We start from the raw sequence: 25,925 nt of genomic DNA, 5'->3' as shown, positions 1-25,925 counted from the left end.
TATCAACCAACAGTTATGTTCAAGGACTACATTAAAAAGTTTATAGTCAGAGTAATATATACTGATTGTCTGAGGCAGTGTAAGCTATGGACTTAAACTTTTTCATAGCATGGAACACATTTTAATAGCATCTTCTGGTCACTACCTTTCCCATTCACAATTGCATAGTTCCCTCTTCTACAATTCATGTTTGCATAATATTCTGATGATAAATGCAGCAAGTGCATAAATGGAAAACTGACATTGGAGAAGAACTTCATTTTTAGCTTTCTGATGCAATTAGGCAGTTTGGTATTAGGGAACCAGCACCAGGGGACCAGCCAGCTCTCTGCAGCCCATGTACAGCAGTGTTTGGAAAATGCCAGCCTAAAAGATTCTGAGTGCGCCACAATCTTATCACCAACTTAACAGAGAAGATTAAAAACCTTATACTCTGCATATGTTGAGTCGTTTTTATTGGATTCAGTTGTGTGCCAATTAACGCTTGCATAAATTCTGCTGTTGCATGCCATGCGTTACAAGTTTGCTGTTTTACTTTTTTTTAAAGCCAGTTTATTGAATTCAGCTTACTTTCCTTAGACTGCATTATTTTTTTTTGTTTTTTTTTTTTTGTTTCAGAAAACAGATAAGCAGGAAAATTCAGGAAGCATAGAGGCTATCAGTGATTCCATTCCGCAGCCTATGCCATTCCCACCTGCTGCTGTGAGGTCAGGCTCTCCAAAACTAGACCCTTCAGAAGTCTATCTAAAGTCTAAGACAATATTTGAAGACAAGCGTAAGTACATGAACCTCTTATGCTGGGGTAGCACAGCAGGATGTGTTCCGTGTTTCCTTCATGTATGTCCACTCCTAAACAAGTCTTAAGACTTGGCTCTTCTCAGAGCGTATTTAGAAAGAATGTAAAGAGGTAAAATGACCACAGTCTTCTGTGCTTATCTCCTAGCTAATGATTCTATTGGAAACCACAGCTCAGCAGTCTGTCTGTTTTACATGTCTATCCTAAAGCAAAATATAGGACTATGTAGCACTTTAAAGACTAACAAGATGGTTTATTAGATGATGAGCTTTCGTGGGCCAGACCCACTTCCTCAGATCAAATAGTGGAAGAAAATAGTCACAACCATATATACCAAATGATACACAATTAAAAAAATGAACACACATGAAAAGGACAAATCAAATTTCAGAACAGAAGGGCGATGGGGGGGGAAGGTGAATGTCTGTGGGCTAATGATATTAGAGGTGATAATTGGGGAAGCTATCTTTGTAATGGGTAAGATAACTAGATCCTTTGTTTAGACTCAGATGTAGAGTGTCAAATTTTAGCATGAATGACAGTTCAGAGGATTCCCTTTCAAGTGCAGATTTAAAAGGTCTTTGTAGCAGGATGCAGGTAGTTAAGTCGTTGAGACAGTGTCCTTTCTGGTTGAAATAACAAGCAACTGTTTTTTCTTTGTGATCCTGTCTAATGTCTGTTTTGTGGGCATTGATCCTTTGGCGAAGTGTCTGAGACGTTTGTCCAATGTACATAGCAGACGGACACTTTCGGCACATGATAGCATAGATTATATTTCTGGATGCGCAGGAATATGTGTTCTTGATCTTATAACTCACTTGGTTAGGTCCAATAATGGTATCAGCAGAGTGAATATGTGGACAAAGCTGGTAACGGGGTTTGTTTCAAGGGAAGGTACCAGGGTTGGTATTAGTGTGGTATGTCCTGTGGTTGTTGGTAAGAATCATCTTGAGATTAGGTGGTTGTCTAAAGGAGACTATGGGTCTGTCTCCCAGAGCCTCTTGGAGTTTGGTATCCTGTTCCAGTATAGGCTGTAGTTTATTGATAATGTGTTGGACAGGTTTAAGTTGGGGGTTGTAGGTGATGACGAGTGGTGTTCTATTGTTGGTTTTCTTGGGTCTGTCTTGAAGTAGATGGTTTCTAGGTATTCGTCTGGCTCTTGCAATTTGCTTTTTTATTTCTCCCAGTGGGTAGTTGAGGTTTATAAATGCTTGGTAGAGATCCTGAAGCTTCTGGTCTCTGTCAGTGGGATTAGAGCAGATGCGGTTGTATCGAAGGGCTTGGCTATAGATGATGAATCGTATGGTGTGTTCTGGATGGGAGCTGGAAGCATGTAGGTAACTGTATGAGTCGGTGGGTTTTCTGTAGAGAGTGGTGTCTAATTTTCCATTGTTGATTTGTACTGTGGTGTCCAGGAAATGGACTTCTCATGTAGAATGGTCCAGGCTGAGGTTGATGGTGGGGTGTAGGTTGTTGAAATCTCTGTGGAATGTCTCCAGTGTTTCTTGGCCATGCATCCAGATCGTAAAGATGTCATCGATGCAGCGTAAGTAGAGAAGGGCTAAAAGGGGATGGGAGTTGAGGAAACATTGTTCTAGGTCAGCCATAAAGATGTTAGCATACTGTGGGGCATGGCTGACCTAGAACAACGTTTCCTCAACTCCCGTCCCCTTTTGCCCCTTCTCTACTTACGCTACATCGATGACATCTTTATGATCTGGACACATTGTATCCTTTGGTATATATGGTTGTGACTATTTTCTTCCACTATTTGATCTGAGGAGAAGTGGGTCTGGCTAAAACTATTGAACCCTCTGGGGCATTTTCTGCTCTCAAAAGGGCAGACCTGAATCAATTCTAACTTTTTTTCCTATATTAAACAAACTCCAGCTGTATTTTGCTTCAGCTACACCAGACTAACACGGCTACATTTGTATTACTATGTCTATCCTAGTCTGTTTGCTAGCAAAGATTTACAAATGGTGTTTGAAAACAGATGCACATCCAGGATGGCTGCCTAACTATGAGTTTAAATGTAATAGTCTACACTGGATAAACCAAAGCCATTTGATATGCCAGACGTGCCATATAAAATAAACACCTCCTGAAAGAGCGGGTGCGGATTAAAGTCTCAGCAAATGGGCTGCAACATGAAAATAAAGTTGCATAACTGCAAGGGATGCCTAGCAATATCACCAAGAACACAAAGGGCTTGTTGCCTGTGGATTTACCACTGTAAACAAACATGAACTTAAGAACGCCAGGTGCCCCAGAGGTAATGATCAGAACAGGGAATCAACAAGTGATCCATCCCATCTCCCATTCCCAGCTTCTGACGGACGCTAGGGACACCATCCCTGCCCATCCTGGCTAATAGCCATTAATGGACTTACCTTCTGTGAATTTACCCAGCTCTTTTTTGAACCCTGTTATAGTCTTGGCCTTTACACAATAGTCTCTGGCAAGGAGTTCCACAGGTGGACTGTGAATTATGTGAAGAAATACTTCTTTTTGTTTGTTTAAAACCAGATACCTTTTATTTGGTGACCCCTAGTTTTTGTATTATGGTAAGTTATAACTCAACTTTATTCACTTTTTCCATACCTGTCATGACTTCTATATATTTCTGTCATATCACCCCTTAGTCATCTCTTTTCCAAGCTGAAAAGTCAGAGTCTTATTTATCTCTCCTCCTGTGGCAGCCGTTCCAAACCCCTAATAATTTTTGTTGCACTTTTCTGAACTTCTTCCGGTGCTGCAATCTCCCAGTGCAGTGTTTCAGCCATTAAATTTAATTATATGGCATTCAACAGAAGTTCTGTAAATATGATCTTAGTTGGCTTTGTGCTGTTTGTCTAAAAGATTATTTCTGGATAAAGCAGTAAATTTGCAGGCACAGGAAAAGCAAGCATGGGTTCTTTTTCCTAAGCAGGTGGTGTGGAGTATGGCACATCTGTACTTTATCTTAACCTGGTATCCCAGTCAAATGCTGCTTCCTTTTTCTTCATTTCAGTACATCTGACTTGAGAGAAAATTAACCTTAACCTTTTCCCTCCGTAACACTTATTACCCAGTAATCAGTTTCATACATGCAATTGGAAATCAGCAATCAGGCTCTCCAACAGTGACCTCATTAATATTACATAACTGTCTTCAAGGTTTTATTCCTTTTGTATTTCCATTCACCCCATCAGCACTCCATAATTTTGCAAATATGAGCTTTGATAATTGGATAGTACCAGCCCTGCAAAGGTATTCTGTAAGACATTCTGAAGAAATGCTTAATTGAACTTTGGATTTATTTTGGACACACACAGGCTTATATGCAATTATTACATAATGAAGCTACAATTTCTAATTTCAAAAAAGTGTCCTGTTATTTAATAATTGAACCATAGATTGCAAACCATAGAGCAGAGTACAAACAAAATTAAAATGGAGGCAAATGCATAATTTAACATATGGTGGGTTAGTTAGCAAGACTTAATTGGAAAGTACAACAGGAAAGTACAAGTCATATATGAACTCATATTTTATTGTATTTGAAATGAGTGGTGGAAATTGCACAGTTTTTGCTGCACAATATTTTGTAATTCAAAGAGTTCTTGCCAAATGCTAAGATGTTCTAATTCAAAGCAGCTGAAGTAAACTAGATAGTTGAACTGTCTGTCAGGTATAGTCCTGTCTGAGATGAACTGTAGATTGATAGAGTCCAAGGCCAGAAGAGACTATTGTGACCCTACTCTGACCCTCTGTATAACACAAGTAATAGGGATGTGAATGACTAGTCGCTCCCCCCCTCCCGCTTGCTACCTCTATCAGAAAGAGGCAGCAAGGTTGGGGGTGGGAGGTAGGGGTACTTCACACGACCTTGATGCTTAGGATCCTGGGACCAGACCCTGGGCTCCACACAACACTGCCCTTTGAAACGCCTCATGGAGCCTGACACTGGGCTCCCCGCAGTATTTCAAAGCATCAGTGCCTCATAGAGCCCGGGATCTGCGGGGGAGGTGAGGGAAGGGGGGGGCCCAGCTGACCCCAGGCTCCACGTGGCAACTGCCACTTTTGAAACGCCCTGTGCTCCCCGCAGCGCTCTCGCCTTTGACGTGTAGTAGCAGCCCTGGGCTGAGGTGCCCTATTGAATAGTTGATGCAAATTGCATCAACTATTCAATTAGTCAAAATGTAATATCCCTACAAAGTAATTCCTAGAACAGAGATCTATTAGAAAAATATTCCGTCTTGATTTAACAATTTTCAGTTAGAAGAATTTACCATGACCCCTGGTAAATTGTTCCAATCGTTAATTACTCTCATCATTAAAAGTGTATGCCTTATGTTTAGTCTAAATTTGTCTCATGTCCACTTCCAGCCATTGGATCATATCATACCTTTCTCTACGAGATTGAAGAGCTCATTATTAAACTTATCAACTGTATTCAAGTCACTCCTTAACCTTCTCTTTGGCAAACTAAAATATTGAGCTCTTTGAGTCTATAAGGCTGGTTTTCTAATCCTTCAGCCCTTCTCATGGCTCCTCTGAAACCTCTCCAATTCATCAACCTCCTTCTTGAAATGTGGGCACCAGAATAAGTGTACCAGCAGTGGCTGCATGAATGCCAGTTACAGAGGCAGAATAACCTCTCTGCTCCTACTTAAGATTCTCCTCAGAGAATTGCATTAGCCCTTTTGACTACAGCATCACACTAGGAACTTAAGTTCAGCTCTGCCATAACCCCCAAATATTTTTGAGTCGCTGCTTCCCCAGTAAAAGTCCCCCAGTAAATGTGCCTAATTAGTTCTTAACTTGTTCTTTTACCACTAGGAGCTGCTCACCTCCTCCCTGTATTGTGCTGCCCAGTGCAGCAGACTGGGAACTGACCTGATCTCTGAAGACTGAGGCAAAAAAAGCATTGAGTACTTATCTTTTTCTACATCATCTGTCACTAGGTTGCCTCCCCCATTCGCTTCACTTGTCATTTTTCTACAGTATCTAACTTCTAATTTATATTCACTATCAACTTCCCCTTTCTTCCAATTTTTATGTATTTAATTTTTATAGTTGCCTTTATTTCTCCTCTAAGCAAAGTGAGCTTTTTACCCAGCACAGTCTTCCTCCCCAGTTGTAGCATTGTGGTTCTTTGGGTCTCTAGTAAGGTGTTCTTAAATGATTCCCAATTGCCAATCACACTTTTCTGATTAAATTCTTCCTCCCTGCTGATTTGATTGGTAATTTGTTTTCAGCATTGTGAAAGTGGCCCTATTTGTAGCAATTATATATTGCACCTTAATCCCAACTCATACAAACACAATGGTAGAAGGTGTTTTAGTCTCTGTGAAATGGTGTTACTGACAGACATCTGCAGCTGGTTTTGGACACACTCTTCACTCCACATGCTAAGAAGATAATTTCACTGAGGACTTTGTGACATTTCTTACTGGAACAATCTGACCACTTCGTTCTTGTTCTTGTCAACGGAGATCTACAAGCTTAGAATTGGTTGCACAACTGCGCTGACTAAACAAAGATATAAACACTGTAATAATCTTTCCAATGGTCAAATGTAACTTACTATGTACTCTTCATATTCCTTTGTCTGTACTAGCTCCAAACACAAAGGACTTGGATGTTTTCTTGCGAAAACAGGAGTCTGGGTTTGGCTTCCGTGTACTCGGAGGGGATGGACCAGACCAGTCAGTAAGTGAATTAATTTATCTATTTCCTGGACTTCCAGAGCTTGTGCTGTAGTTCATGTAATATCTCCGTCACAGCATCACTGTAATTTTTTTTTTCCATCTTGAGTTAAGTGGATAAGTTTTATTTCTTCACCTTAAACAGCTATATTGTATGTTGATACCATATTCACCTTAAACAGAGCAGTATGTTTTTACACTGCTTTGTGGGTAGTTCTGGTTATCTTTCTCAGAATGCTTTCAGAGCTAAATTGCTACAAATTTGGTTGCAAACAAGCAGGAGATAATTGAGAATGAAAAGCAAAGACATGTGGGGGGCTCTGCCTTTAAGCTTTAGAGAAGTGATGTCCAAAGTGCAGTGTCATACGATGGACAAACTGAGACAATGGGGCTTGGTGTTATGCTAGTATCTACAAACACAACTTATTCAGTTGAGCCCTCATGGGCTGTGTCTAGACTGGCCAGTTTTTTCAGAAAATCAGCTGCTTTTCCGGAAAAACTTGCCAGCTGTCTACACTGGCCGCTTGAATTTCCGCTGTAAGAAATCAGTGCTTCTTGCGGAAATACTATTCTGCTCCCCATTCAGGCAAAAGTCCCTTTTGTGCAAAAGGGCCAGTGTAGACAGCTCAGATTTGTTTTGCACAAAAAAGCCCCGATCGCGAAAATGGCGATCGGGGCTTTTTTGCCGAAAAGCGCGTCTAGATTGGCACGGATGGTTTTCCGCAAAAAGTGCTTTTGCGGAAAAGCGTCCGTGCCAATCTAGATGCTCTGTTCCAAAAATGCTTTTAACAGAAAACTTTTCCGTTAAAAGCATTTCCGGAAAATCATGCCAATATAGACGCAGCCATGATGTTTAGTTGGCAGGAGAAACTTGGGGCAAAATCTGATGCTCATTCACTGTGAAAGCTGTGAAGTCACTATTGTCACTTAATATTCAAATACAACGGGACCAAATTTCCCAGATTTTGGGTCAGTGAGGAGCCCATCAGCTTGGGAGCGAGCGGCCTTTCACAAATTGAGGTGGGAACTCAAGTTTGTCTCTCTCCTTGAAGGAGAGAAATACAGTACCCCAAAGTCCTATAGGGGAAGGTGAGACGGTGTTCTTATCAGTAAAACAACTGGAACAAATACTTGAGCAATGAGATGTTGAGCTAAAGCTTCAGCAGGGTAAAAAGAGGTAAACAAAGCAACCAGGCATGATTAGCTGTATTTTATATTTATTCCGTGATCAGCAGATTCCTTGTCAAAGTCAGCAGTTGTTGGATTTCTGCAAGCATCACTGCTATACTCCTCCATATCAACATTGGTGTCTTGATGGAGAGAAAAGGGCCTCAGTGACAGGCACATTAAAAGTTGTGTTTTAGATTATATCTGAGGGGGGAAAACCCTTATCTGCATGTTTTGCAGTTAACTTCTCCATATTCTTACGGATATGGTGGAAGCAGCGGTCTCCAACCTTTTTACACCCAAGATCACTTTTTAAGTCTCAAAACAGGCGAAGATCTACTGCCCCGCCCCTTCCTTGAAGCCCCGCCTACATTACATGAGGAAATCTAATGTAAATGTACTGCGCAGTTCAGAGAGGGCTCAAGAGCTACTCTTAGAGCCCCTGAGATCTACCGGTAGCTCACGATCTACTGGTTGGTGACCACGGTGGTAGAGCAAACCTGCTCTGTCTGCCCAGAGAGCTGAATGTGGCCTAGTTCTCAGTAGAGTTGCTAATGAGTGAGGACTGACAGCAGCAGTAGTTAATGAAACGAGTTGGGTGTGGAGCTTTTTGGTGTGTTGCATGAGACCAGATTTTTTAAAACAAGACGCAGTTCTGTCTGAACACAGACATTTAACTCCAGTCCCATTAAGAGCCAACGGAAGGCGATAAAATGGTTTGTTACCTTTCTTCCCTTTCCTCTTCATGGTTGATTTCAGTCCCCCCAGGCTCTGTCACTTTCCGTTTGCCTAGAATCTTGCTTGGCAGCAGCAGTTCTCCATCGAGCCTCTATGCTATAATGATTCTGTCCTGAGAGTGCTCTCAAAAGACGGGGTTGGCACCAAACCGTTGCACATTACAGCATCTAATCGCATTAATGGGGTTGGCTCCAGTGCACGCTGGTAATGCTCAGGACAACAGCCATGTCAGTTGAACTAGGAAATATGAGAGGCCTTTCTGGCTGTTCCAGAAAAGTCACTTCCCACTTCCTTTGTTACCGCCTTGTTAACATTATTCTGCTGCAGAAGGGAAGGAGGCCAGGAGAAAATTGTAATGCATCTTTTTGTGAATGGTTTTTGTAAGCCTTTCACTTCTGGAAATCGCAGTTCAGAAATGATTTGTAAGCCATCAGATAGGTGTGTTGGCTTCACTCTCCAGAGCTGTGCCACAGTGTGACTCGGGTGACAGGTTCTGCTTGAGAGAGGCCTTGGTGGGAAGGAATGCAAGAGAGGGGTGAGGATGGCGTCAGCTTGGCGAAGACATGAATGGAAATTCCCAGAGTCCCTATTCATGCTGTGGCTAGTTCTAGGGAATTCTGCCCTGTTTCTCACTCACCAAAGCCCAGTTTCCCCACGCAAGTAGAACTCTGTCCCTGACTGTATGGCGGTGACCAGCCGCACCACCGGGGAGGTGGAGGGGGGGGGGGCAGCAGGAGCAGTTGCCCCCCGGGAGATTCAGAGAGGCTCAGAATTGCCAGGTGTTGCAGCAGCCAAAGTGCCAAGTCCCTTTGAAATGCTGCCAGAAAGCTGCTCCTCACAACTCTGAAGGCTGGTCTGCGTGGTGCTAAGGGATGATTACCCTCTGCCCCACCCTTCTGGGGTGCTAAGCCCAGTCCCCCCACACACAGACACCTCGTCCCGGGACCGGCGGCGGCTGTTGCCCCCTGCTGGCAGTGACTGCTCCCTCTTCTGCCAACCTGGGGATAGAGACACTGATAGCGAGCATGCCGTTTCATATGCAATTGAAATGCATTCTGCATTTACATCTGAGATCCAATGCCAGCTGGTTTTGTGACTTGCATTTAAAGGAAAGGGTGACCCGAGTGCTGCTTCTAGAGGAAATCACAAACAATTTTAGGGGTTTTATTGTATTCTTCTGCTTTGTTGCTATAGCAACTGTAGCTGTGTTGGTAATAGTCCTAGCAATGCCCTGAGTGCAAGTGGCGGGGTGGTTGGGGAAGAAATATGCGCTCTGCTTAACCTTGGAAAGCTGCTGGGCATCACTGGTTTGAGACTTCGCTTCAGTGGATTTTTTTCTAGTTTATATAACTGCAGTGTGTACGCTGCTCCTGTCTTTGGCGTGTAGCTGGTGTGTGTTTGGGTGGAAAGGTGCATGCCAAACGGGTGTGAGTGCTGCCACTGTTCAAATGCATGTTCTGATCACCAGTATGTGCACATGGCAGATTTTGGGTGTGCAGTTTTTTTCTTAGGCTCTTTGAACTTGAATTTCCACACTGGGGTTACCTAGCAGGTCTCAGTTATGACAGTGTACCATAGCTGTGTGATGACACAAGCATTTCTTGTCAGTCATTTTGAGTAATTTTTGATGCGCAGAGCAAATATCATAAATAACACATGAATACAGTAAAAACAGCCAGACAGACAAGGGTACGAATACAGAGCGTGTCCTGCTCATGAGGTGGTAACCCTTCAGCTGATAGGAATTAATGAATAAAAACAAACTTTACAAGAAGATGAGCATTAAGTTTGAACGTCAGGAAGCTGGGACGGTCTCATTTCTACACTTGCTGATGAGGTTGGTCTAATGTGGCTTCTGTAGCATGCATTTTGCTGGATTTAGAAGGGGAAATAATGAGGACTTTTTAAGGACACCCTACAAAAAGACCCTTTTTAGACCCTCTTTCTTTAGGGATTAGACATTACGTGTTCTGTGTGTTCGAGATCCCGTGCCCAATGATTGCTCTCTGTGACAGATATACATTGGGGCCATCATCCCACTGGGGGCTGCAGAGAAAGATGGCCGACTCCGAGCTGCTGATGAGCTGGTGTGCATTGATGGAATCCCGGTCAAAGGGAAATCACACAAACAAGTGCTGGACTTAATGACCAGTGCTGCACGGAATGGCCAGGTGCTACTCACTGTCCGGAGAAAGATCATCTTTAGCGGTAAGTGCCAGGTATCCAGACTAAACCCAGTCCTGCTAGGTTTGCTGGAGTTGGGTAGCGTGGCCAGGGGAGCCTTGTTCTTGGACTTGGTGTGGAGGAACGTTTCCATGGGCATAATCAGATAATGATATAAAGCTGGACAGTAACTATTAACACATCAGGAATGAGCAACTTCCTAAGCTCACCTCCATTCCCAGATGAGTGGGGTAAAACGCCCGCCTGCCTGCCTTTCTGCGTTGCAGTACTCTGCACTCTGAGGCTTGTTAGAATTGGCTCAGCAGGGTTAAGTGCATTGTTGTACTAAATGCAGAAATTAAGCTAATAGAACGGCATTCTGGAAGCAGCTCGGATATGGAAACTGAGGTAGAGAAGGCTTGTCATGCAGTTGAGCTGTCAACGGACAGTGACAGAACTGAAAACAGAACCCAGGAATCCTGGCTTGCAGTACCCTGTTCACATTAGTAAACACCACGACCTCTCTCAGATCTTTCAGTCAGGATCGCTGGAATGGTACCTTTATAAACAGAGAAAAAATACAAAGTGTGTCACTTTCATAGCCTCTCCCCTTTCACAGTCATGCATGTGGAAGGCAGCATGACCTAGTGGGCTGAGTATATGAGCTTAGACAGTCTTAAATTCTCATTCCAGGCCTGTGGCTGATGACAGATGACACAGAAGTAAGTTACTCTCAGTAAAATGGGAGTGATATCTACCTAGGGGTATTAGTGAGTTAACACTGTCAGTGGTGTTTCTGCCAGGTGCCACATGGAAACCAGGCAAACAAGGAGGAGCTGGGTCTCCAGTCATAATGACGTTTTATATCTGTGTAGTGTTAAGCAGATTGCAGTCGCTTCGGGAGCGCCTCTCTCTCATTTTTTGTTTCAAGTGAAAATATGTGAAGTATTAAAGTAGGTATTACCTACCTAGGAATTCCAGATGTATTCTCTTGGTGCTGTATCCCTGGCTGCTGCCAGCCCGTCATAGCACACTGCCAGGAGAGCAGACTGAGCCAAGCACACAGAGGCCACCTAAAGGCTCAGTGATTAATTCAGTCACAAGAAAAGCAATTTTCTGTCTTTGCATCTCCAGTTGCATTGCCTCCCTGGTTAATTTTGACAGCGTGACATGTGCCAGAAAGAGAGGCTCTGAATCAAAGATCTTGAAAAGCTTACCTGGCTTCATCAGTATCAGGCCAACTCTACTTCTGGTTGCTGTTTACTTCTCCTGGACTTAATTTGAAAAGAGAGGGAAAAAAAAGCCCCTTCCTTACATGGCTTTATTTTACTGTGAACTGCCTAGAGAGGCATGTCCTCCCAGACAGCTCCCAGGCTGGGATTGCGCTTCAACATTTGAATGACCATTTAAAGTACTGAAACACCTTCAGACATGAACAGTTGATTCTCTGCAATAAAAATTGCGATAGTCCCAGTTCTAAGATGAATTTCTGCTATAGATCTTGTGTTTATGCCGTACACAAAAAACCATTGCTGCCAAAACGAGAGTGAAGAGAGGCACAGTGAGGTTAGTAGTAAGTTCAGCAGCAGCTGAGTATCTGCTACCTCTGAGAGGGGGTTCCCTTCTGAGTTACAAGCAGTGGTGACAAAGCAGGTATGGGCCTGTGGAAGTAAGTTGATACAGCACGCCGTTCCAGCAGGCTCTAGGTAGCTGGAATACGTACCGGAGAACACCGTGCTGCCCCCAGCCACTCCACCAGCTGCCTCTCAGGAGAACAAGGCTGGGGGGCAGAGAGCTGAGAGCAGGTCAGCAGCTGGAGGAGCTGCCGCATTCTGCCCCTTTCCCTGCATGTTGCTGCCCCACCCAGAGGGGAAAAGCAGGGCTGCTGCTGCAGGGAGTCAGAGCAGACGCACGATGCAGCTCGATGGAGGCTTGGGGGCAGGGCTAGGTGTTCCCCTTCCCCACCCCTTGGTAACTGGGATGGAGAGAGAAGGGGAAAAGCATTGGGGCCCCCCCAGTCTGGGGGCCAGGCAGAGTGCCATGGAGGGTCACATGGTTCCCCCTTAGCTATTGTGCCCCCTGTACTGGGAAGAAATTAAGTTTTTCTTCACCGCTGGTTGTAAACGTGTGTATTGCAGGGTGGTGTTGGCAGACGTTAAACTCTTATTACGCATTCTCAAACCTGTGCAGTAACCTCTGCCCACAGTGCAAAGGGCTCTGCCCCGTGCTTCAGCTGCCTTGCTGATAAGCCTCTTGGCAGAGGGGAAGAGCTGCTGTGCTCTGCTTTGCTAGTGACCTGATGGCGTTTATCCTGGGAGATGCCCAGCCCAGTAGCACTCTGACTGAGGCAACCTGGTACTTCATGTTTTGTAGTGGAGAAGCAGCCGGCAGAGGAGGAGTCGCATCTGCCCATTTCCTCTCAAAATGGATCTCCCCGGCTGAACCGGGGAGAGGTCTCAATCAGACCGTCCCCAGAGGCCTATGATGTCCTGCTGCAGCGGAAAGAGAATGAAGGATTTGGCTTTGTCATCCTCACCTCAAAAAACAAACCTCCTCCGGGTGGTAAGTATTGGTGTCCCTGCTCCACTGGCGCCAGCCTGGGGGTTTAGCTCCGTTTCTCCTGCCAAAGCTGCAGGCACTTAGTTTTGCATGTGTGAGGGGGCGGGAAGACACTCGTTAGCAGTGCTAGAGCAGAGACAGGGAGATGTACCCTTGTGGTTCCGTCACTTGCACAACATGTAATGTGTTCATGCCGCGGCGGTGGGGCTTCTAAGAAGCACCCGGGATCTTTTGGGGGAAATGGCAACACACCGCGTTATGTGAGGTGGCAAAGTGAAAAGCATGCGCGCAGCCCAGCAGTCCTGCCCGTGCCGTAAGCGTTACCAGCCGGTTACTCCCATCAGCCGAGTGGCTAGTTAGGCTGAAGCGAGGTAGCAACCGGGCTCCCTGATGTTCCAGATCTTGTCCTGAAGCTTTGGGTTCCACCCTGCCAAGCCACCCCACCCGTCAGAGGAACTCCTTCTCATGCAAGTCTATGAGTTTTGTTGCATCAGTTGGGAATCTGTTCCTTTGCAACATTGGTTCATTGTTACTTGACATCGGTTTGCTGACATCTTCTCTGGGTGTTGTCCCACCCTGATTTTAAACTGGGACTTATGTGCTGGGAGTGCTTGCTTTTTACTGCAGGGTTGTCAGTTTGCCTCCCATCAGTCATCAGCTACAGTGGGTATATTTGGTAGTTTCTCTGTGTTCCAGAGTCTCCAGCCTCTCCCCATACCGTCTGGATACTGTGCTGGCCTTCAGACTAACCGTTTTCAAACACTCATGTTCTTCACGCACACAAACAAGAATTGCATAATTGCTTCTCATAAGCAAGGATTACAAACAAAAACAAATGTAGCGCAAAGTATTGTAAGGTTAAAATAGCTACTGTTATAAACTCTTCCACAGGACAAAAGACATTCTTACACTCTTAGAGGGTAGCCCTAAGGGTGAAAGTGTGACCATAGTGAGTCACTTCTCATCTGTTCCTGCCTGGACATCAGCGACAGACAGAAACAGGCTTTCTGTGCCAACAGCAGTAGGCCATTCCTTTCTGCTAGTCTCCCAGGGCAGCTGGCAGGGTACACTGCATTGCATTGGGCTGCATTTTAGCTATCTGACGAGTGCAGTCCAGAGTAAATGCAGGTAAGCAAAGTTTATTCACTAATCATGGAGAATAAGGAATTGAGTTTACCCACTTCTTTATCACCACCCTACTGGGTGCAGGGAACAGATATGCACACACTTAGCACATTCTGTGAAGAGGGCCTGATAGAAAAGTTACTTTGTAGTTAGTCCTAGAGCAGGGGTCTCCAACCTTTTTAAGCATGAGGTCACATTTTGAATTTAAGTGCACTCCAAACTCTACCTCAAACCCAAACATCCTTGCCTTGGCTCCTTTGTGCCCCTTCTCCGAGGCCCCCCCCTGCTCACTCTGTCCTCCCTCCCCCATCCTCCATCACTTGCCAGGCTGGGGCAGAGGGTTGGGGTGCAGGCTCTGGTCTTGGGTTAAGGGATTTGGAATGAGAAGGGCTCTGAACTGAATTTGGGCCAGGCAGTTGGGGTGCTGAGGGGGCGTTTGGATGCAGGGGTACTCGGGCTGGGGCTTGGGGTGCAGGAGGGGGTTCATGACTGGGGTAGGAGTTTGGGATGTGGGCTCCAGCTGGGTACTGCTAGTGGTTCCTGGGTGGGGGTGCAGTGGGGCTAAGGCAGGCTCACCCCTGCCCTAGCCCTGCACCACTCCCAAAGCAGCCAGCAAACTCCATCCCAAGTCCTGTTGGGCCCCCTCTGCTCTGCGGAGATGGGATACAAAATAGGAGAGGGGGCACCTTGACATCAGCACCCTCCTCTCCCACCCCACATCTGCCCTGCACAGCAAGCAAGAGGCTCCTGAGGGGACACCAAGGCAAAGGGCAGGAGATGCGCAGCAGTGGGAGGAGGAGCAGCTGAAGTGCCGGCACTTGATCACCTCTTGGCCAAACCAGTCAGGATCCCCTGTCAGAGGCTGCAAGATCTGCCAGTAGATCCTGAGATACTGGTTGGTGACCACTGTGCTATATAAATCTCTTTCTGATGGAAGTAGAGTTCCAAACGTAGCCCTGTGACAGCCAGTCAGGGGGTGTGGCTTTTTGTCCAGGTCCCTGACTCTCTCACATCCCGGTACCTCTGAAGGCAATGATGGAACCACTGACTGGAGAACATTCTGTGTCAGCCAGGTGGTGTGTTACAAACCAGAAGTTTTGCCCTAAGTAATGTAGCACTTCTTAGGGTTCTGACTTGTGGATTTGGCTTGTGTGAAAATAGGAAGGTAATTTGTAAGTAGCAGTAGGAGACAAGCTGTTTGAGGGAGGCATCTAAAATTCCCTCATTAACGGGAAGATCTCGGACCTTTAGCTCTGGAGTTTATTATACTATGAAAAAAGCCAGAGCATTAGAAGGAGAGCAGCCCAGACAAGCTGAGCTGGAGCAGATCCATGTTAAAGCCTAGAAACGCAGAAGGAGAAAAAAAAATCTTTGTCCAGAACATTGACTTCTCTGGCTCACCTTTGCATTTTGATTACGCCCAGCACCATGGTCCTGAGCCACATTCTCAAGTGAATATGCAGCCTGAGGGTTTGATGTTTTTCCCCCAGTATACTTGAGTATTGCAAAGTATTTGTCCTGGCTGTGTCCCAGGGTAAAAAGCAATGTGTGTGCCTAGATTTGCTATTGCTGCAACAAGCAGGCTCTCTCTGACCCCCCCACCCCCCCGCCCAAGGATGTGTCATTACTTCTAAGCAAGCAAGCCAGCGACTTGCATATGGCAGAACAAATTGCCTCCTGCTGCAGAAGATTGTATTCGTTCATGCAGCTGTGATCTGCTTCCTTTCAAGGTTTTCGTTTAAGCATAATAATAACTCTCATGTGCCAGGGGTAAGGCTCTTAGTGGCTTTGCCTGGTTAATATTTTTCCTTCACTCTGCTGCCTTTTCCTGCCGTGTGGGTTTTTGTTGTTCCAGCGGATCTGTCATAGTTGGCTTGTTTATGTGTAAAGCTGTAGCGAAGGGAAAATGCCCGTGTAAATGGAAGTTTCTTAGGAAAGTGTGCAGCATAAGCCTGTTCGTAAACCCTTGGTTCCTCACGCCGCAAACAATAGCAGAGACACACCTGGGAGTTGGAAGTTGAACGCCTCTATCCCAGACTGGCACTCTGTACCGTGGTACCGCCTGGGACCACGTAGCATTCCCAAAAGAGGCACATTGGGGTCAGCACTCTCAGGAGTGACCATGGCCAGGAGAATGAATCAGGCCAGGGCTGCAGGGCTCCCATGGTCACCCTTGGGATCCTGTAAAGTCCCGCCCCTTCATACGCATCTGCTCTTTCTTGTTTTCATGTTGACCTTCTTCTTAAGCAACCTATTTATCTAAGGCTTCTTGATGCCTAGCTCCTGTGTAAGGCGCATTCAGATCTCCTACAAAAAGGCGTTATGGGTCACACTGTATGTGCTGTGTGTGTGATCTTCCTGACTGATTCACCAAAGTAACCACTTCAGAAGTGGAACCAACAATGGTTTACCTCTTTCTGCCTTTCATCTAGTTACAGGGATAGCCACACGGAGAAAATCAGGGTCCTCCCCCCCATTTCTCTGAATGTTCCCTGCTTACATGCATTCCTGTTTGTTTTGCAAACCAACGTAATAGGTTGATTTATTTTCCTTTGCTCTGATAGTGCCTCCAGGATGGAGAGAATTCTTTGGGGGATTGTATGAGACCATTTTTCACTAATCTCTCGATCTTTAACTTGCTGGTTTAAGGGTAATGAGCCTTGGCTGCCAACAAAGTGAAACCCTATCACAAAACCCACCTCTTCTTAGCACTCCATGTGCATGGCTGCCAGCCGGTATTGCCCAGAATGTGGAATTCTCTATAACTGCCCCATCTTTGCCTCCCCACCAGTTTCAAACATGCAAGTTGAAGTGACACTAAACAGCTAGTCCCGCTCTGATTATAAGCACTCTCTGGTAGAGCCACTCAGATTTATTTGAGGCAGTTAACAGCAATTGTTTACATGTGTAGGACTTCATATAAATGAACAGTAACCATGGCTGCCTGTTAAAAGTAAAACGCACGCTGAAAAAGCTGACATGTCTCTTCCTGGCTCCCCAGTGATTCCTCACAAGATTGGGCGTGTGATTGAAGGAAGCCCAGCTGATCAGTGTGGGAAGCTGAAAGTGGGAGATCGTATCTCAGCTGTGAACGGACAGTCAATCATAGAGCTCTCCCATGACAGCATAGTGCAGCTGATTAAAGATGCAGGCCACGCGGTCACCCTGACTGTCGTTGCTGAGGAAGGTAAGGAAAATGCCTGCCTGTTTCTCCCCAGTGCATATGCTAATGGTGGCACCGCCTGCAGGGAAGGGCACCCTGCCAAATGATCACCAAGTACTTCTGTAATAAAATAGCTGTCACGCCCAGAGTCTGGTTTCATACCATCTTAAGTGAGCAAACTGAAAAGGAAGTGGTGTAAAGGCGTCAGAGGCTTTAGGAATATAATCCACCGCGTGGCAGAATATGAAACTCATTTCATTTGCTTGATGGAAGTTGGGCGCACAGGCTGTGGAGTGGGTGAGGGAATGAGACCAACTCAGAGATGGGTTTATTGAAAAAACAAGATTCAGGCATTCTGAGCATCAGAGCTGTGGTACGAAGGCCTGGCCATATAGCTCAAAGAGACTGCTTGTGACAGGAATATTCCCCCACCAGCTCTAGCACTTACCTGTGTGAAAGAGGGGGAAATTTCAGAATTCTGGGATGCCAGTGAAAAGTTGGGTTGAGTTTTCTGACCTTACCTGGCATCCTAAAGTTCTGCTGCTGGAAGAATTCACATTAGGAGAGTCCCTGTCCCAGAATTAAAAGGTAAGCCCCTACTGTGATATTGCCTGTGTCAGCAAGCATAAGGAGGCGTGGGCAGTAGCACAGGGCAGCTGTGCCTCATGGGCCCTGTTGATGAGCAGAAGCCAAGCACTCTTAAGGCCTAGCCTCCCCTGCTGGGCAGTGTCAGTGTTTTCCTTTAGCTCCTGAACAGGCACAGATTGGCCTGATGCTGCATTTCCGGGACACAATGGAAACATTTGGTGGTTCTTAGCTCTTCTCAAGATACATTAGGAGAAAACTGTCATCCCACCATGAAATTCCTGCTGGCTGTTCTGCAAAGCTGCTCAGGTTACTAGCAATTTCAGCACACCAATCCTCTGAGCAGCAAAATGAACATTTGCAGTGCCCAAGTCCCACCTTCGGAGACGGCATTCTTTAATGAAAGCTCCCATGCAACACTGCCCTCCATTCTATATTGTTCCCTACACAAATAGTTCACTATAAATATGTAAAAGCCAGTCGTTTGAAGAGAGCTTTTTTCTGGCCCTGCTTACCATTGCATTTTTCTGGATTGCTACTTGTAGGTTTAATTAAAGTTGCTATCGTTATTTTGCCGGTAGGATGGCTTTCTCCGCTCTCAATAAATATCTAAAGCCAGCACAAGGACAAAGCCAATATTCCCTCTTCTTTCACATTTATTGCAGATATTTAACATGGTGTCTTAGCTTTCCACATAGAATATCCAAGAGTTAATTTATCTGCTAATTAATGTTTGAAACAGGTTCCTTTGATTTATAAAATCCATTGTTTCAGTGACACTTTCATTTTTATCAACCCTAATTCATTTCAGACCACAGGGAGGCAGCTCAGAGCAATCACGCTGCTCTTCATGCAGTTGAAGTTTAAGTTGAGGTTGCCCTAAAGTCCATTTCTATCTGGTTTTAATCAACCTTGTCTCTGGGATAAATTGCCTCTGCCATTACTATGTGAAAGTAACGCCCCTTATCACGCTCCCTGGAGAAACACTAATCCGTTCGCTTTTCTCCGTTCCTCCATCATCTTGAGATTTGCAGATAAACTTCAGAGATAAAACATGGGGCTGAGTGAAAATCAGTGTTGGAAAAACATGTCAGTAGCAAATTATAAAGCCAGCCCAAAGTGACCAATAGGCTTTGGGATTTGTGTGGCAGTTGGAGGAAATGCAGAAATCCATGTTACTCAGAAATGAGTAAATTACTGTTTCTAAAATAATCACTGGTTGAAGGCTGGGAACGTAGCTCAGACTGTAGCACAGCAGCAATGAGCACCAAGTCCCAGATCACAACATTCTCGGCAGGCACTATCCCGCCTAAAAGAGTCATGCTGGGGAACGCCAGTGCAGGCGTTACAATAGGTGGACCGTGGCCAGCTCTGGACCAACAGATGCTTTTGAGTTTCTCTCTGAAGTCTGGGTCTTGACATTAGATCATGGAGACCTCTCCGTTACATACTGTGGGAAGCAAGTTGGGCCTTATAGGAGTAGATCCTCTGCTGCTGCTGCAGCTACTTAACTGCTTTGTGGGTAGTACTGAGGAGAAAGAGTAGACTCTAATCCCAGAGACATACAGGAGGCCCCCAACTTGCAACTGCCCGAGTTCCGACCCCTCGCACTTACAAATGAGGGCTTGAGTTACGATGCCCCCGACTTGTGACGCTTCCCCCGGAACCAATCGCGTTGCAAGTCGGGGGCCTCCTGTACTCATTTAGCCAGAAGCTATCGAGCACCATAATGTTCAAACACTGACCGACTTTGCTGTTCCCCATTACTTGTTGGCCTTAGACTGGCAGTGAAGATGCTACCATGAAACTCAGTGGTCTCCAACCTTTTTACACCCAAGATCACTTTTTAAATGTCAGAACAAGCCAAGATCTACCGCCCCATGCTCCCCCCAAGACCCCACTGAGTCCTTGAAGCCCCGCCCTCTCTATTCTTCTCCTCTCCATCACTAGCTATCCCCAGTCCTTATATACTCTACACTGCTGCTTTTTTTTTTATTCTTCTGTAGGAAGAGGTTTTTCCAACATTTGGCCTGTCTAGACTGGACCAAATGTCAGAAAAACCCCTTCTTTCGGAAGCTCCCTTATTCCTCGTGGAACAGGGAATATAGGGCTTGCCAAAAGAGCATGTTTGCTCTTCCACTTAAAAAAATATTACAAACGCGTCCCTGGACACAGAAGAGTTTTTCTGGGATATCTCTGGAATCCTGGAAAAACTCCTGCAGTGTAGCCAGACCCTTGCTGAGTTGAGACAGGATATGTGAGCTCTGGGGTGGGAATGAGGGATTTGGGTGGGGGAAGGGATAAGGGGTGTAAGCTCTGGGAGGACATCTGAATGCAGGAGGTGGAGGAGAAGGGGACACTGGCTCGGGGAGGGGGCTCCAGGCTGGGGAGTGCTGGGGTCAGATGGAGGGTTGGAGTGCTAAGTAAGTCACAGGCTTGTGGATGTGAGGGTGCAGGAATTTGGGTTGGAGTATGTCAGGGGCTCAGGGCATGGGATTCCAGTGTATGATAGGCTCAGATGTAGGGTCTGGGGGGTGGTGTGTGTACAGGAGTGTTATGATGCTGCAGCCAGATGGGGGCTTGGCGGCCAGGCTTCATTTTTAATAAAATACTATGTCAAACACACAACGTTTCTGCAGTGTCTTTATTTCTGAGAAGGGCAGAGAACCTGTTTTGAATTAGGGTCACTGACCCCCAGAAAAGTCAGTTAGGGACACACAAGTGAGATGCAACAACTCAAAAAAAAAAAAAAAACCCCAAGCCTCACTAATGTGGCCTCAACTATGCTGGTGGGAGCAGGGGACATGGTATTGGGAAAAGGTGCCAGTGGGGGACAGGGTAGAGGAGACAGGGTGCCGTGGGGGTAGGGGACAGGGTTCTGCATCAGGGGACAGGGACTCCTCCGGGGACAACTCCCCCTCCTTCCTGCCAAGAAGGGAAGCCCTGGTGCATGCCTCCTCTAGGGACGACTCCCGCCTTCCCCCCGCAGAGGAGGAAAAGCCCTGACACTCACCTCCTCTGGGGACTCCTCAACCTGCCCTGTCCCACAAGTTCCCAGCACACCACAGACCTGGGGAGGGGAGCAGCCAGCGCACTTTCAGAACCCCCAGAAGTGGCATGCAGCTGCTGGACTTCCATCCACCCCGCGGGAAGCTGCTGCTACCTCCATTGTTGCTGGAGGTAGGTAGTGGGGCTTCTTGGTGGTGGGGGGAAATCGGGGGAAGGGGAGAACATCTCGCGATCAACTGGTCGATTGTGATCGACGGGTTGGTGACCACGGATGTAACTCTTCCCTCCAGCACTCCTCTCCGGCTTTCATAGAGGTTCTTCACTTTTCGTCATTTGTCCCAGTAGCCTTTTGCATTCTAGAGTATGTGAATTCTACTCCATTCTCCAGTAGCCCTTCTAGAATGGACTCAGTTGTGTACCAACCAAAACTGTGGGCGAGTGGAGGAGCCTGGAATTCATGCAGGCAGATAGCCCTTTTCTTACCTCTACTTATTAATGAAAACTTGGGAGTGTAAGCCAGGAGTAAATGTTGATCTTTGTCAGGGGTCGAGGGGGGTGAGGGTGGAATGCCTCCAAGGCATGTCCTTGCAATAAGGCCAGACAGCCCTGTGATGAACTCTGGCATAGCTGAGAAAAGGAATGTAATATAATATTCCATACTAGAAGCAGTAATATGCTTTCCTGTACCTTACAGTGCATAATTACTTGTGGTGTTTTGAATTATTACCCAGAAATGCATTTACCTAACACACTCCTAGCAACATTGGGCTGGAATATCTGAGACATTTTCCACTATAAGCCCCTAATTTTCAGAATTTGCAACTGAACTGTAAACGTTTCTTCCAAGCTAACAAGCCTTTTAGGATTTCTGAGAGCTTTTTGTTGGAATATGGTTTACTCTGCTCTTTGAGTGGCAGTCGCCTTGTATTTCAAAACATGGTCAGAGTTTTCATAAGTAATTTGATCAGACATGCAGTAAACGTGTTTTCTGTGTAGAAGACAGGTTTGCTTTGGTAAAGGCTACTAAGAAAGGTTTTATTCAAATGTCATTATATGTTAATTATCGGTTTCTGATATTCCAGCTCTGATAAAATATTGAATAGATGAGTCCTTTTAATACAGTTTCAGGAACCATTTGTAACCTTTCCCTGAGATTTTATCTGCTCCACTATGAATTAACCCTCTCCTGGCCGTAGCACCTGCATGGTCCCTGCTGGGTTGGGCTCAAATGCTGTTCACAGTGGAGCTGGAGATGCGGGGCAGGCATCATGCTGATCTTTCTGATTGTCCCTCCAAAGCATTTAATGGTCATGTAACAATCTGCCCTGTGGTTCTGCCTACCTGGCATTGCTCCTGCCTTTACCAGGTGACAGTCTAACCATCTGTGTTTGATTCACCAACCTAGTCTGTGCTGGCATTCCTAGAATAGTTAGCTTAGCAGGAAGTTCCTCCATGGAAGGAGGATGAACTCCACTAAATACCTTCATTTATGGAAATGTTGCTAGAAATCTCCACTCCTCTTTGAACCCCTTCATCACAGCATCCACCTTGCACATTGCTGTCAGCCAGCACGGCACAAACATGCCCAGTAGCTTATCCTAAGGAAAACAGAAATTCTGTTTCTACTGAAATTTTAAATTAAGAACCCTGGGTTCTCACTCAGAGCTGGCAGCAAGAGCTGCTGTTTACTGAGAGAAGTCAGAAATGCTCAGAACAGCAGTTCATTCTCTTGTGCTGCTTACTCCTGTGACACCCCACTGTGGGTTTTGTAGAGGTCTGTCTGTAATTCTGCTTTGTTTGACTTTATTAGAGCACCGCGGCCCCCCTTCAGGAACAAACTCTGCCAGACAAAGTCCGGCCCCACAGCACAGACCCATAGGAACAGCAGCAGCAGACAGGTAGGAGGCCTTTGTTTTCAGACAGATGGGAACCAGAGCTGAACAAAGAGTGCACCTGGCTGGCGTGACAGCCCCAGCCTAAGTCATCCTTGGTCCAATCCATGTACAGAGGTGAAGGGGAGGGAGGAAACAACTGTGTCACATTCCTCATGTCGTGCAGCAAGCACTCAGCTCCGTGCATGGGAGTACCATCCAGGGCACCGCCTTTGCCTGCATCAAAGAAAGGCACAAATGCACCATCATTCCGGGCATTTAACAAGCGTGTTACATTGTGTGGCCTCAAGAACACCGTTATCAGCCTGGCCTTTCTAGTCTTGTGTAACCATTAGAGTTCACGTATGCACCGTCTTCGGCACATGTGGTGGTGACCAGTAACAGATGCACAGCCAATGCTCACTCCTAGTAGAGACTCCTTGTTCTGTTACAGAAGAGGGTTGGGGAGGAATTGGAAATGTCATTCCTGTATGGCTAGGCAGGAGGCAGAGCTCTAAGACCAGCTGGAGCCTCCATCCCTTCAGAGAGGAGCCTCCATCCCTTCAGCACTGAGTGGAAATGACCCAAAAAACTCCCACCCAATCAATGGTTCATGGGGCCCTGGGGAGCACTAGGATGCACTGGCTGTGAAACATGGGAAGCAGTTATGGAGGACAACGAATAGACGTACATGCTGGTTCCACTGATGTTTCCCGTATCTGTAGTGTCCTGTTTGTTTCTTAGCCTTACCCTGGGCACTACTCTGCTTACCGGCGTCAGTCAAAATGAACCTATGCAGTTATAAAGTCTTGATGGGGTCATTGTACCATTCTTTGCAGTGAGGAGTCTTTTTCTGGAGGGTGCTCACTGCTTTTTTTCTAATCATTGTGATGGTGGGAGGAGGTCTGGGACTAAATCCTCATAAGTGATTTGTTTCCTGCATTTTGCATATTTGTTACGTTACTCAGAAGTACCCAGTCATGTTCCATCTGTGTGTGACCTGGGGACACTTGAACTAGACATAATAGACTATTGAGACTTCCCACACCTCCCTCTCAGATGACAGAGATGGATTCCAACAAGGACAGAGTATGGAATACAGAGAGTGAGACTAAATTCCTACTTTTTGTACTTGTTATAGCCTTTTGGTTTACAGAAGACCTCTAGCATCAGATGTTCCTAACTTGGGAATGAAATAGCTGATGCAACTCCTTGTGCCCACCAACAGTCAGATATAACTGACGATCAGCTGTTGAGGTGCTGCAGTGGGATAAGGCTATAAATTACAGCTGATGAAGAAACAAACTACTGTTAAATACGGTTTGAAATGTATCAACTTTGCATAAGAAAATCAAATTGTTATACAACTGATGTTTCTTGCTGGTCCATCCAGTAGTTACTGATAGCAAGTCATTGCTGCAGATTGACTCAGTTTCCATATAAACGTGACCACAGTAACGTAACCTTTTTTCTTCCATCAATTGCAGGGGAGTTATAGAAGATGAAGCTGGAAGAGAACTTTCCAACAGTTATAGGCTTCCCTGGCCTGAGCATAAGTACTTGTCCCAGCCCGATGGCAGTGTTCTCTCAGTTGTAGGCAGCCGTCATTCTCAGGTAGACACTTATCCCGAGCAGCCAAGAGTCTGCAAGATGCTGGTGGTACTGAAGTCCTAAAATTCAACTGCCACTTACATTTGTATGCTAATAGGATAGGCTTAAGTTATAAACTTTAGTCTAGCTGAATATTGCTGATCATTATAGTTCTGAAACAAACAAATCACCTGTGAAATTGAACTACTGTAAAGTCTTAGGAACATTCTGTATGGGGGAAAAAAACAGTTCATACATATTTAAGACTCTTAGAATGAAACTGCTCTGCAGATTTTGGCTGGGTATGATTTTGCCTCCTACCGAATCATGGGTGTTTGTGATGAGTCAGATTAAACTGCATGTTACAATTAATTAAAACCATATCCCTTTCTAGCTCTGTATTAATACCTGGCCTGCATACGAAACTGAAGTGATTTCTCTGGTTTTATTAAATTTCCTTTTCTGAAAATGCAGGAAATAACAAGTTAAAATTCCTCAGTTCACAATTCTTTGCCTTGCTTATCTCTTTCTTATGCAGAGTCTTGGCTGTTATCCAGTGGAACTGGAAAGAGGCCCTCGAGGTTTTGGATTCAGTCTTCGCGGCGGAAAGGAGTACAACATGGGTTTATTCATCCTTCGACTAGCTGAGGATGGGCCTGCCATTAAGGATGGAAGAATTCATGTGAGTGTTCACTGATGAATTCAAAGAGGTTAGATGGTCAAGTAATTTGTTTTCTTGCAAGTGTCTCTTTGCACACATGGAATTGATGTTTCCAACAATGAATTCTTCTCGATAGACAGTAGTTTACCAGAATGAGTGACTTAGTTGGAGGCTGACTAGAAGTAGCACAAGGAGATGCAAGTCTGTAGGAAAGTTCCCAGAGTGCAGGTCAATGTTGGTTTGTGAGAGCTCTAACCCTTCTGTGTCTATGCTCAGCTTAGAATTGTAACATTTCCAAGCCAAGCCCCTGCCCTACCAAGGTGTTCCCTACTGTTAATTCTTTTGTGTTGCTTCTAAGGATCGGTGGGTTTAAATATTGTCCCTAAACAAACCAAATACATGCAAAGGGCAATGGCAGCAGCATGGCAATTATGTCCATAACATGACTTTTTACCGACTGGAGCACAGAACTGAGAACCAGGCCCTCTGAGTTCTGATTCCCTTCCTACTAGGAACTTGTGCTAGGATCCTTTCTTTACACAAGTCCCTTCATCTTGTTCTGTGTCAATTTTGTAGCCTGCAAAATGAAGGTGGCAATGGGCCAATGACTATTCACAGCAGTTAACTAGTTTTACAGTTCTCTGAACTCTCGCGTCAGCTTTATAAACTCTCTGTCTATTGAGGATGCTGTTTGAGTTCTGTCCTCAAAAATGACCTCGGCATGCTTCCCTGCTTTGTCCCATCAATCCTTTGTGCCAGAGAACGGTTGGGCAGTGGGGTAAACTTGACAGAATTATTCATAGTG

The 25,925-nt window shown here is 45.6% G+C and overlaps 2 protein-coding genes across 5 annotated transcripts in view; one reads left to right on the top strand and one right to left on the bottom strand.

Annotated features, from left to right (window-relative positions):
- Positions 1–25,925, top strand: part of MAGI3 (membrane associated guanylate kinase, WW and PDZ domain containing 3) — a 197,935-nt gene that overhangs the window by 165,066 nt on the left and 6,944 nt on the right. For all 4 annotated transcript variants that reach the window (XM_075910273.2, XM_075910272.2, XM_075910271.2 and 1 more), the window contains 8 exons: positions 619–775; positions 6,402–6,493; positions 10,410–10,602; positions 12,931–13,119; positions 17,243–17,428; positions 22,809–22,896; positions 24,357–24,483; positions 24,998–25,141. In XM_075910273.2, the coding sequence (XP_075766388.2) occupies positions 619–775; positions 6,402–6,493; positions 10,410–10,602; positions 12,931–13,119; positions 17,243–17,428; positions 22,809–22,896; positions 24,357–24,483; positions 24,998–25,141 (1,176 nt within the window). The remainder of the gene's footprint in view (positions 1–618; positions 776–6,401; positions 6,494–10,409; positions 10,603–12,930; positions 13,120–17,242; positions 17,429–22,808; positions 22,897–24,356; positions 24,484–24,997; positions 25,142–25,925) is intronic.
- The window catches only part of PHTF1 (putative homeodomain transcription factor 1), a 44,560-nt gene continuing 41,525 nt past the window's right edge, over positions 22,891–25,925 (bottom strand). Inside the window, exon 19 of the mRNA XM_075910282.2 lies at positions 22,891–23,106. Coding sequence (XP_075766397.1) covers positions 23,044–23,106 — 63 coding nt within the window. The 3' untranslated portion in view covers positions 22,891–23,043. The remainder of the gene's footprint in view (positions 23,107–25,925) is intronic.

The sequence above is a fragment of the Pelodiscus sinensis genome, chromosome 27 (assembly GCF_052426305.1).
Source record: "Pelodiscus sinensis isolate ZL-2025 chromosome 27, ASM5242630v1, whole genome shotgun sequence".
Classification (NCBI taxonomy): domain Eukaryota; kingdom Metazoa; phylum Chordata; order Testudines; family Trionychidae; genus Pelodiscus; species Pelodiscus sinensis.
Note: the sequence above shows the minus strand (reverse complement) of the source record. Positions and strands in the feature narration are given on the sequence as shown.